At 35.7% G+C, this 12,683-nt stretch overlaps 1 protein-coding gene across 2 annotated transcripts in view; it reads left to right on the top strand.

The window, feature by feature from the left end:
* LOC146005391 (uncharacterized) overlaps positions 1–12,683 on the top strand; it is a 39,994-nt gene that overhangs the window by 18,017 nt on the left and 9,294 nt on the right. For both annotated transcript variants that reach the window (XM_083144623.1, XM_083144622.1), the window contains 2 exons: positions 7,721–7,816; positions 9,707–9,854. In XM_083144623.1, coding sequence (XP_083000749.1) covers positions 7,721–7,816; positions 9,707–9,834 — 224 coding nt within the window. In that variant the 3' untranslated portion in view covers positions 9,835–9,854. The remainder of the gene's footprint in view (positions 1–7,720; positions 7,817–9,706; positions 9,855–12,683) is intronic.

Below are 12,683 nucleotides of genomic sequence, written 5' to 3'. Positions count from 1 at the left end.
AATAATAATTCTTTTAATGGTTTAGGAGATGACATTGTTTCTTTTTCTGTTGTATTGAGTACTTTTTCATGGAAAATGCATTATTATTCATTTGTATGTCATTTAAAAACAACAAAGATCTTTTCCATCCATTATCAGAATATTAAAAGCAACTACTGAATTTGATAGTTAAATTTAAAACTTCAAACACTGTACACGAGACATATATTTCTTCCACATTTGATGCTGTGACTGAACCTAAAACTTTCTAAGAAAATACTATTTTTTGTCAATATACATATATAAAATATTGGTTTGATGCAGCTGAAATTTCCCAAATGGCATCGAGATGTTCACGTGTGGAAGAGAAAGAGTTCGGAACTGTTGTGCCATAGTGTGAGAGAAGTGTCATGGATGTGATGTCACAATCTATTTTCTTTTGGAATGCCCTATCAAACAGAAAGTGATGAAAGAGATGGGGAGTGGTCTGGTGAAATATCTCGACTCACATAGTGTTAGATGAATTTTTTGTAACAGTGGGAGGAGGGCTATATTGCAAGACAAGTAATCCAGTCCCTGTAATAGAGTCCCGTAAAAATTTTAGTTATGATTTGTCTAACCAATGGAACCTAGTAGAATACATGTTGGAGAGTCAGAAAAACCATATTCTGGACTGGGTGTTTTAGACGCCATTTTCCAAAATGGCCAACAGCGACAAAATTTTGCTTTTATTTTCGCTCCTGAAACCATTAAAGTCATAATTTTGGTGTCTAAATATATGTTTTGAAGGGTGAGGAATCGAATAAAATGGTTCCTGAAGTTATCTGATTGTTATTTATTTCAGAAAATCTTTTTTTTTTTCAATTTGTTTGTCCAGATCCAACAAAACTGCCAGTCTAATCAAGGATATCTCAGAGTAATCTTATTCAACGAAGTCACTACATATGAAAGGAATTACCATGTCAAAGGGTTCTACATTACAAGAGATAGACAGCAAACCATGTTTTCATGAAAGTTTCAAAGATAAGGAAGACCTGCTCTGTAATGAGAGCACTGAAAAGATACATGCTGAAACTGAATTTGCAATCGCTTTAATTAAACATTGGATTCCTGAAGATACAACTGATGATCTAATTGTTCCAACATGGGCTGGATGTCGTGCTTTGGTATCAACAGCTACACCACCTCTCATGCATGTGGGATTTGTTCCATTCATCCCCAGGCCAGTTACAGAACATGCTACAGTTTTCTTATCATTGAAAAGTTTGCAGAATGTTTGCTCACAATTGAAACAATCAGCTGATATTATGATGAGTAGCACTTCTGAGTTTCCTGACATCATTCCAATGATTGGAAACTTACATTTCGCAAAGGTCGTTCGGCACATTATTGGAAAATATGGTGGCAGTGGTGCAAAGGATGCACTTATTGAGTGCAAAGTGTTTGGTGTTAAAACTGCAGAATCAGTAATGAATGGAAGTCATTATGTCAGATCGCTCAAGGGCTTACTGATTCTTGAAGAAGCTATATTGAAGATGAAATGGTCAGCATTTTTGAAATGTAACCCCAAAGAAAAATATGCTATTACCATTCAACAAGCCCAGAAATTGAAAATAAGTATTTCAACTAAGAATGTGAAAAGAAGCCCAACAGAGTTTAATGAACTTTTAGCAACCTTAGCAGTTTTGTACAATGACTTTCAGAAATTTTCCAATGATTGTACCACTAAGTTTGAAATGTGCCGATACTAGGATACATTCCTTTACCTTGTAAACTTGTTGAAATTTCTCATAACATCTGACAGAGATGGTGATTGGAATAGCCACCTTCAAGCTATTCAGAACCTTCAACCTATATTGTGTGAATTTGACAGTATTAACTATTTAAGGAATGCATCATGGTGTCTGGAAAAAATGCGATGGTTAGAGGAACAGCATCCTGAAGTGTATCAGAAATTTCAAACAGGCCATTTTGTAGTGAGACAAACCAATCGATCATTTAGTGCTGTGTCACCGGTCATGAAATTGGAGCAAACTATCCAACGATCTCGAAAGAGCTCTAAAGGAATAACTGGACAAACAAAGCAACAAATGTGTGTCACTGAATGTGAGTTGGTGTATCACGAGGTACTAGGAATAAGCAACAGTTTCCGAGAAATACTTTGTGCTGATGATACCAGTTACAGTGAGGTAACTCTTCATCATGAATTATCAGGAAACTTGAGTTCCAAGATGTTAATGTTTGTGAATGCAGTATTTAAATTTATGAACAGTAGAGGCAATCCATATGAAACATCCAGCCAGACACAACTTCATAATTATATCAGTAAACAATGTGTACCTAGAGAGGATGCTATCCGCCTGATGAAAGTGAGAGAGCATGGAGAAGAGAGTTAAGAACTATTGAGAAGTGAACGTTTCGTTAAGAAAACTACAAAACTTTCTGGTGTCATCATGAAGGTAAGACTCCCAACAATGATGGGTGAAACCGTAGTGCCTGCTCCGAAATCGAAGACAACACTTGGTTCCCAAAATAATAATATTGCTGCAGCTGATAGAAGTATACACATAGCTAAAGCACGAGGAGAAACAATGAAAGATATTTTGAAATATGATCTGCTGCCAATTAATATGTTATTAGATGATAATGGCTACACAACTAAACCTGTAAAGTATCTACTGTTTCACATTGGAGAAAAACTAGATCCAACTGATTACTGTTTTCAAGAAAATGAAGTCATGAATACTGCTGTCGTAGTTGATTTTATGTCACAAGTTCGCCAACTCAGAACTAAGTGTATGGGAACTTTTAAAAGTATATTTGATAAAGTCTGGACTAATGCAACTCAATACCACGGAACTAAAAGAGTGGATTTTGTATTTGACAGCTACATTCAGCAGTCACTAAACGAAGGTAAAAGAGAAAGACGGAGACCTGCTGATCCAATTGAAATGATGACAATCGAATGGGACACACTAATTCCTATACAGATGGACAGATTCTGGTCTTCAAGTGAAAACAAACAGCTGCTTCAATTGTCCGCTGCTACCAGTTTTATTGAACATGCAAAAACGACTAACTTCACTACAGTCATAAGTGGAACCATCACAGGAGACAATGATACCAAAGATGCCTTCATAGTTATGAACAAGGAACTTCGAACTTGCTCTGACCTTCAGACCTTTGTAGGGGAAGCAGATTCCAGAAGTATACTCCATATATTCCATGCTGTTCAGTCAGGCATACCATACCTCACAGTATTATCTAATGACACTGATGTAGTCGTTCTCATCCTTCGATATCTATTTGAACTATTCACAAAAGGATTGGAAGAAATGTGGATTAAAGTGGGAGTGGGTGACAAAGTGCGTTATGTGCCTCTACACACACTGGAGAGAAAACTGGGAGCTACGCTTTACAGCACTTAATTAAGGCACACATTATTACAGGTAGTGATGTTACAAGCAAGATAGGAACAAAGCCATCTTCACTGAAAGCATCACCAGAAACATTACTAATTGGATTTGCAGAACAAAATACTCTGTCTGAAGAAGCACTTGATAAAGCAGAGGAATATCCTGTTCAAGTTTAACATCCATCCTCAAAGTATAAGACATTTGATGAGCTTCGTTATTCATTACACAAACAGACGCACATATCTGAGCTACCACCCTCATCTTTCTCAATAAGAGATGGACGTTTGAGAAGATTTTTTTGTTCTGCAGGAATGCTTAAAACTTTGACAAAGCTACTTTCCTGAAGGAACCTTGCAACAACCGATTATGGATGGTGCAAAGATGCAAATGGCGTACTAAAGCCTGATATCTGCCTTCATGAAATGGCTTCTGAGCTACTAATACAGTGTACTTGTAAAGCATGTGCTACTAGTAGATGTAAATGTCATATGAAATATTTACCATGCACTGAGTATTGCAAATGCGGCGAAGAATGTAAAAGATAGTGTGGGAGAAAAATAAGAAATTATCATATTATTATGCAGATTGTTGCAATAACTTCTAAAAAAAAATTAAGTTCAGAGTTTTCATAATTATCATGTGTGCTTTATTGGAATATAATTATTTTGATGTCTGCTTTATTTTATTATATATATATATATATTTCAAATCTTTTTGTAAATGTAACTTTCCAAATAATTGTAAACAGTTTTTGTTCATATTATCCTTTATAGATGCAGAAAAAACAGATTTTCTTAAATAAATAACAACCAGACAACTTCAGGAACCATTTTATTCGATTCCTCACCTTCAAAACATATATTTAGACACCAAAATTATGACTTTAATGGTTTCAGGAGTGGAAATAAAAGCAAATATCGTCGCTGTCGGGCATTTTGGAAAATGGCATCTAAAACACCCGGTCCAGAATATGGTGATGTCTATCCAAGTTTTTCTGACTCTCCTACATGTATTCTACTAGGTTCCATTGGTTAGACAAATCATAACTAAAATGTTTACGGGACTCTATTACAGGGACAGGAGTAAAGGGATAACATGTCTATTTACCAATGGTGGCTGCTTGTGAAGTTGGTTCATGTCTCTCAGTGTGACTACTATTTCATGGTTTAACCTTGTCTGAGAAAAACAGTGGACAGTGCCACATAAGTAGAAGCATCTTTGTTTTGAGAGTGGAAAGATGATTTGAACAATCAGCAGTATGTCGTATCAAACCTACTTTCTATTACTGGTGGAAATTCGATGCAAATCTCTTTCTGGTTATACCTCAGATTGAGAGAAGTGCAAGTTTTTTACCGAGCGTGCCTTTTTCACCAGAGTCAGGTCACGATGAATACACACACCTAACTTTTTTGAAGCTGCTTACTGCTGTCAGACCCTGGGGTCAGCTTCCACAGTCTGTTTCAGCAGCTAATCTGAAAATGCTTGTGGTACATATGCCCATGCAGTTTATATTCCGAAGATGTGTCACCTGTGTGATATTTTACAAATCAGTGATGAATGTTGTGTTCATGAGCTGTATCTCTTCCAAATCTGTGTTAATGTATTCTATTGCAGCATTACCAGTTTGCACTCGCACAGACACAATTGCAGAGTGTCTTGGTATACTTTCACAGAAAACTACTACACAGGAGCATATCTCATGATCAAATGATCTGCATTGTTATCACCAAGGGTGGCCGCACCCCACCCCCCAGATATCAGGAAAAACTTTACATAGTTCTAATGGTGAAAACATAGATTAGAGGTGTGATGAAAGACTATAAATTAAGTACAGAAAGACAAGGAACTCTTCATGAACAAAAGGAAGCAAGTAGAATCCAAATGATATTTAAACAGTACACTCAGGGCTGAACTTCACAACAACGTCACGGTATTTTCAATTCAATTTCCATATTATGACTTGTAAAATATTATTATTATTATATAAAAAGGTAAAATATGAGTTTTATAACTGATAAAAATATTACTCTAAGTCCAGTGCTTGAAATGAAAATTGCAACGTGGGAAGGGGAAGGATACTTCCCGCAGTTTGGGGTAAGGTGGGGGATGCTTGTATGGAATCAACATGGAGAAAATGCAGCAGGTGGAGTGATGCCTATGCAAATTATCCTAGTGGGAGATGCTTTATGAGAATTTTCTAAACTGGGAAAGAGATCCCCCCATGCTCCCCACTTTGAGCATTTGAGCATGGGTAAAATTCTGCGAGTTCCAGTTTGTCATTGGACAGATATTTGAAGTGCATCAACCCAATTTTGTACACATAAAATATAAACCTAAGATTAGGGTTACCAGATCGCTCTAAGGGAAATGTAGGACATGCTGTCCCAAAATGTAGGACATTAAATCAAAATGTAGGACACAACATTATCAATAAATAATACATATTTCTATAGAACATGTTAGAAAGTAATTTTGAAATGACACTTTTCAGTTTAAAAGAATGAATTCTAAATGAATGTTTAAATGCAAAATTTCAAAACTTGCAATCATACTAAACAATGCACCTCTTACTACATGGTTTAAGTGGTACTTCTCAGAGGAACCAATTTTTCTCAAAATTTCAGGTTTAGTCAAAATATATTTATGTTAGAGTGGGCAGTCAAACTCTTTGAAATTATAGGGAAAACATTTTACAGACTTTATGAAAAAAATCATTTTTCTCATGAGTCTGTTGTGCTGATGGTAACAAAAGTACTCTCTCAACATTTGCATTATGACCTGTAATGGCAAACAAATATTCAGCAATTACCATAATTTGAAGTGGTTCCAGAGTTTCATCTTGAGTGGTTTTTTAGTACAATTATAGGGTTTCTACCAAAACAACAAATCCGGAATTCTTGACTTTTTCTGGACTTTCCTTGACTTTTTTTTTTGTTTTGTTTTCTTAACATTTATTTACTCTACCTTGACTTAGGTAGAGTTGGATATTTGCAATTAAGAAAATAAATATTTATTTAATGAAAAATCCCTACCAAAGGGTCATTTAAGATGAAAACTGAAGCTGTATTTAAGAAGAGAATTAAACCTGCTTTATCTATTAATGCATCCTGGACTGCATTTGGCAGACTAGCAAGGCTCTGGTGTCTGGAATCACAGCCGGTATAATCTTATGTGGGGCTTTGTGTCCGTTGTCACTACATCTTATCTTACCACCATTCATCCACATCTTCGCGATTAGCCAAATAAGCAGAAAACTTAAGAAAAATATACTAAACGAACCAACCAGTCATTGTAATAGCAAAAATTCTTGACCACAAGAATAATTTATTGCCTTTTTATTGACTTCTTGAAATACTTCTTGATTTCTTGGCTTTTTCTTGACTTCCATGACTTCCTTGACTTCAAAACACCCTGAATAACTTTGTTCTCTATATCCCTGATTTGCAATCAAAATATTGAATCAATATAAACCCTAAGGCAAAATATTCCACTTACGCATTGAACAGTGACATCAGCAGTAAGTGGTCCCAAAACTTTCTTCATTAATTGCTTCCTTTTTCCAGTTTGTTTTCTAGCAGGACAAACATTTATTTTCTTTTTGGGCAATGACTGAATGTCTATGTTCTTCTTAAAGGTTCGCATAACCACTTTTTGTAGATGCAAAATAATCTAACACAGTTATATATAGTGGTTTTTATTTTATTTTATCTGCGACGTTTCGTCCTGGTTTCCCAGAACTTTTTCAAGATACACATACAACAACTGATGAATGACTGAATCGAAATAAATTTCGCTATTGAGTTTGGAAGTGCAGTAATTGACTTGTAACTTGCAAGTTTTTTCTTGTTACATATTTTCCTAATTAATATTATGTGATGCTCAAAATGTAGGACATTTATGATATTTTTCAAATTCCTCCCAGATGCCGGACATACGTCTAAAATGTAGGACATGTCTGGGAAAAACTGGACGTCTGGTAACCCTACTAAAGATATTAAAATATGTTACATTGAGAATAAAAACATGTGTTGACTTTTATCTTTACAGAGATGTGTGTATGAAATTGTATATCAAAATTTTAAAATAACTTCATTTATTTATTTAGCTCTATGATTATACATTCAAATTTGATTTAAATGCAAAGTTTTACTCAGAAATTGTACAGAAACTACCTATTTTGCTTAGCTGCTTCATCACTATGTTTTCTGTACATTGATATAAGAGTCATTAAACATAAATATCTTAGAAATAATCATATTAGGAATTTATTTTGATTCCATATTTACATTTTATTAGCTACTAACGAAGTCCTTTCATCTTTTAAGATTTCGGTGGTGGTTCTGCATTTATGATGGCAAATAATTCAGCTGGCCAAGTTAGAGGTGGTTCTGTTACCATACAAGGTACAGGAAGTAATAATGGTAAGTTGCATTTAGTGTTATTTGCAATACAATAGCCAAAATTTTAGATACATAATACTATATGTGATATCATTACAAATTATGTCCCAGATAGCACAGTCAGCTTGCTGCAAGCATGAAACAAGCTTACCATGGCAAGCTAAGTAGCTAGCAGCAAGCTTGCATTAAACAATCTAGTTACCAGAAGTGGAAGTTGCAGCAAGCTTGGCAAGGCATGCTTGCATCAAGCTTTTCATAACTAGCTGTAAGCTTAAGGAATGCAATGCTCGAAGTAAGCCATAATGTGTTATATTTAAGCTAAATGTATATGTATCTCTGTATACACATGGATAAAAGCAAGGAGGGCCAAAAGGGCTAAGTAAAAATCAAAGACGGTAAAAGGAAACACTCACCAGACAGTAGAAAAATTCAAAATTTTCGCTAACTTCGGTGTGCATAACACATATATGCATAACAGCAAAACTAGAAATATGGGGTTCATCTTTGCAGTTTATAAAAACTTCTCGAGCTCCCCCAAAATAGGCAATAGTTAGACTGAAGAGTTCAATGAACCAATCATCAATTAATCTCTAACTATACACTGGTAATCAATTTTTCTTTACATGGATAATAAACCTTTACTTCGAGCAAGGCCTCATCTCCAGGAAGCTATCAACTTGCGTCAAGCCACGGCACCTAGCAACCTGTTGAGTGAGATGAGTCAAGGCAAAATGGATAATAAACCTTTTCCTGCTCCCACAAAAATAGGCAATAATTAGGCTGGAGAGTTCAATGAACTATCCGATCTCTAACTACACACTGGTAATGATCAGGCTGGAAAGTTCATAGGAACTGAAAACGGAATTGCCCAGGAAACTATCAACTCGCGGCTCCTCATTATATAGTCTGGGATAAATATATTTATCATGGGAGTTTCACTTTTTTTCATATTTTATTTTCTGATCTTCATTGCAACTTCAATATTCACACATCTTTTGAAGGATAATAAAACACATTTTTTCACTAATTACAATCAAAGTTATCCTTATTTTTGTTACTAAAACGTATGTTTGTTTCACATTTGAGTCGCACTGCTATCTAGTGTACACCGCATAAAATATAAGGTTTGGTGCTTTATTTCCACTGGAATTCATTCCACTGTATTTCGGTTTTAATTCATTTTGTCACTATTGTTTATGTTTAATAAGTATCTCTATTGTTATATTAAATGGGTGTCTCTATTGTTTTTGTTTTTTTAAAAAAAAAATTCATCCTATCACACTAGTTATCACATTCATCAGGCTTAGGTCCAGCTTGCCATGTCAAGCTTGCTTTGACAAGCTAAAAGGACGCTATCACAAGCTTGCCACAAGCTTATGTGCTATCTGGGTTAATTTGTTTCCAAAAATGTCTCATTGTTTTGTACAAGTTTGTTAGCACTGTGCAATAATTTTGTCAAATATAGAACCAAATCTAAATTATAGGTAATTTAGCTACTTGAAATATTACTTCAAGAATATTTAAGATTTTTTCTTTCCTTTCATATCATTCGTGTTTCAATTTATTTAAATTATTTACTTCAGTATGAAATATTTTATTTGTTAATTTATTTAAATTATTCATTACAAGCATTTGACCCAACCTCAAGTCAATGTGTATCCGGGAGCAACCCTGGGATGAAAAGGTGGCCAAAGCATGGTGCTGATCATATCACCTCCAAAATGGCCGAGATTAAGAATGTGTGGAGTCCTACCCCCCACATCCCCTAAATGTGCATTCATGGCATGCTGCTATATGCATGGGGAACTTTACCTTTTACCTTTACAAGCTTGCATTTCAGTGGATGGTGAATATCATCCATACATAATAAGAAAACACATCCATATGTACTTTGTAATTGCTTCATTTCAGGTACATCTGACATGCTCCATGAATCCATGGAATTTTCTGATGACACTGGTTCTGGCAAAGCAGAAGTTATATCCAGTCCAGATAAGAGCTTTGTTCAGGCTCGAAGCTTTGTTGTTAGCACTGGCTAACACTTCAGAACATTATGATGGTGAGTATGAGGCTAAATGTTTATTGATATCCAGGTGGTCATTAGTAGGGCATGGATTTTTATGTGGTAAAAACATATAAAATATTTATGTATTTATGCACTGAAATAGTGAAAACTTATAAAACAAAAATATGTGACAATTTTTTTTAAGAAAATGAAGGTAAAACTCTCTCACTTTTACAAGCTTGCATTGCAGTGGGTGGTGAATATCATCCTTAGGTTGTCAGTTTTGAAAGAGTGACGATTGTCCCGGAACAAGGCTTTAAACGCGAAGAGGTGCAACTTTCCTTCTTTCTTTCTTTCTTTGTCAACTTTGCATATTTCAACGAAGCCAGTTGTTTCACTGTGAATCCCTCTGGAAAGGATGCAGATGTGTCACCGTTCAATGCAGCAGCTATGGTACGCATAGTTTGAAATCCATGGTTTCCTTCAATAGGGAATGAGATTTTTGTATAATTGTGTCGGCCTTCTTCCCGCCTACCTTTCCGAGTGCTTGGAGGGCATTATCAACCTCATGTACTGCATGAGTCAAAGCCAAATCAGAAATGTAAAATTCAATATTTAAAAAGGAAAAATATGTACCAAACATGCTCTGTCGTTAAAATATTAGATTTTATGTGAAAACAAGGAAATATGTAATTTTATATTATTTAAAAAGGGAAAATATGCCCTAAACATGCTCTATCATTGAAATATTTGATTTTATGTGAAAACACTGAAAATATGTAATTTTATGCGCTAAAAAATTCTGTCAGGGGTGCCCAAAACACATGATCGGTCCACATACAAATTCTCAGAGGTCTGCTAGGCATTTAAAAAAGTATATAAATAAATACAAATCTGTGCCCTAGACATTAGCATAAAAATGAAGAAGAGGAAGAGATTAATTGAGAGAGAGAGAAAAAAAGAAAGAAACAACCTGCTTGAAAATTTCTACTGTTTTCAAATCCCTTCTACTGTGTACTATGAAATGTACTGAAACCAACTGTAGGTATATTGTACTTCAACAGTAGGGCTACATAATACTTGCTACAATATGTTATAAAATCATACACTGACTCCAAGAATAGATAGTTTAACTCTTGACACCACATTCTCAATGATTTAGAAGTGCATTGGAAAAACAGTACATTCACTGAATTTCTTCTGTTTTTCTGAAGTCACATTTTAATAAATAAGTTAAAAAAACTCTTTCTTAAGAAATAACTCAACTCTAAATCAGCTACTCCCATGCGAATTAATTGGAACAAGCTCCTTCTTTGTCTGAATTGTCAGCACTTGCCCAGTAGGTGGCAGCAATGTACAATGTACTACCTTTGCCAACTTAGTTTTTTGGAGCAAGGTTTGTCCAAATCACGAATCGCATCAAGTACTTATCTCTTCGTCTATTACGTAAACAGTCTCAGTTGTAGTTAAATCCAGCTTTGTCTTTGCAGTCTAGCTCTTGTTGCTTCAGAGAAATAGTATCCCTCTTTTAGGTGGGATTTAGCTCTTTTCTGGAAATCCAATGTGACAAAACTTGCTGATCCGGTAGGCCAGACCGGTAACTGGGCCCCTAAACTAGCACACTTGCTTCTAAGTCTTTTCCCGCTGTTCCGTTGCATTGGCGCCTTTTTCTCTTGTTACCTCTTGAGGATAGCGGAACCGCCTGCCTCTCTGCTTTTATCGCCTGCAGAAAAAATGTCCTCTGTAATGTACACTCTACTGCAACACTGTCAGTTAACGTATTTAACAATGTTGCTATTTTATTGAAAAAACTCTAGTTTCTTTACATTTTGCTGTTACCTGCTGTAACACCGGTTACATGCACGCCACACCTCTGGTTACCGCTAACCATACTTACGCTTTCATCCTCTTTCTGTTGACATGATTGTTTCATTTCCAACATGAGGATCAACAAAGCTGGCGGCGGATGGCATAGTATGAAAGTAATAAAGGAACCGAAAAGAATTGTTAATTAACTGCATTTCATTGTTATACTGAAATGTTTCTTTGTCGAAGTTCTGTTATCGTAACTTCTCGAAACGTGAGCATTGTATACAAGGTATTTTGTAGATTAAATATTGCGATTCATTCTTCGATCAAAACATATGTGGTTTACGATTTCGACAATGAGGCCACTACGAGGGGGCACAGGTGAAGAGGGCAATTTAGTTGAGCTTTTAGAACTTAGATCGGTAGACTGTCCTGAAATTCAGTATTGGCTCTCTCAAAAAAAAAAAAAACTAGGAAAGATGCTTCACCCAGACCATCAGAATGAGATTTTGTCTTTGTTGGCAAACAAAATCATCAGAGATGTTAGCCATGAAATTCTCTCTGTTGTACCCATAAAATGTTTTCTTTAATTTGTGATGGCACAAGAGATATCAGTGGTGATGAGCAGGAGTCAGTTTGTGTTAGGTGGGTGGATGAAGACTTAATAGTCAATGAAACATTTTTAAGGTTGTACTTAGCACCAAGCACTACTGGAGAGGGAATAGCCACCCTAACTAACTAACTAACTCTCTAGCCTTCTTAAACCTGAAGGTTCATGGCTGCAGCAACACAGGCCTTCCATCTTTCCCTATCTTGAGCAAGTTCTATATACTCTTTTCCATCCCTACCGATTTCCCTTAGGTCCATCTCAACGTTCTTCCTCCATCTTCGTCTTGGTCTTCCTACAGGTCTCTTACCATCAGGTTTCCCAACAAGAATTCTGTAAACTCCTCTTTCCTCTCCCCAGTGGCGTGCCCAGGATTATCGAAAGGGAGGGGTTATGTACACTTTTTCGGGTAGTCGGCCCTCATTTCGTCATCTTTTCCTACCTTTGATGTTCTTTTTTTAGGAGTA

Source organism: Lepisma saccharinum, chromosome 23 (assembly GCF_977018435.1).
Source record: "Lepisma saccharinum chromosome 23, izLepSacc3.1, whole genome shotgun sequence".
Classification (NCBI taxonomy): domain Eukaryota; kingdom Metazoa; phylum Arthropoda; class Insecta; order Zygentoma; family Lepismatidae; genus Lepisma; species Lepisma saccharinum.
Note: the sequence above shows the minus strand (reverse complement) of the source record. Positions and strands in the feature narration are given on the sequence as shown.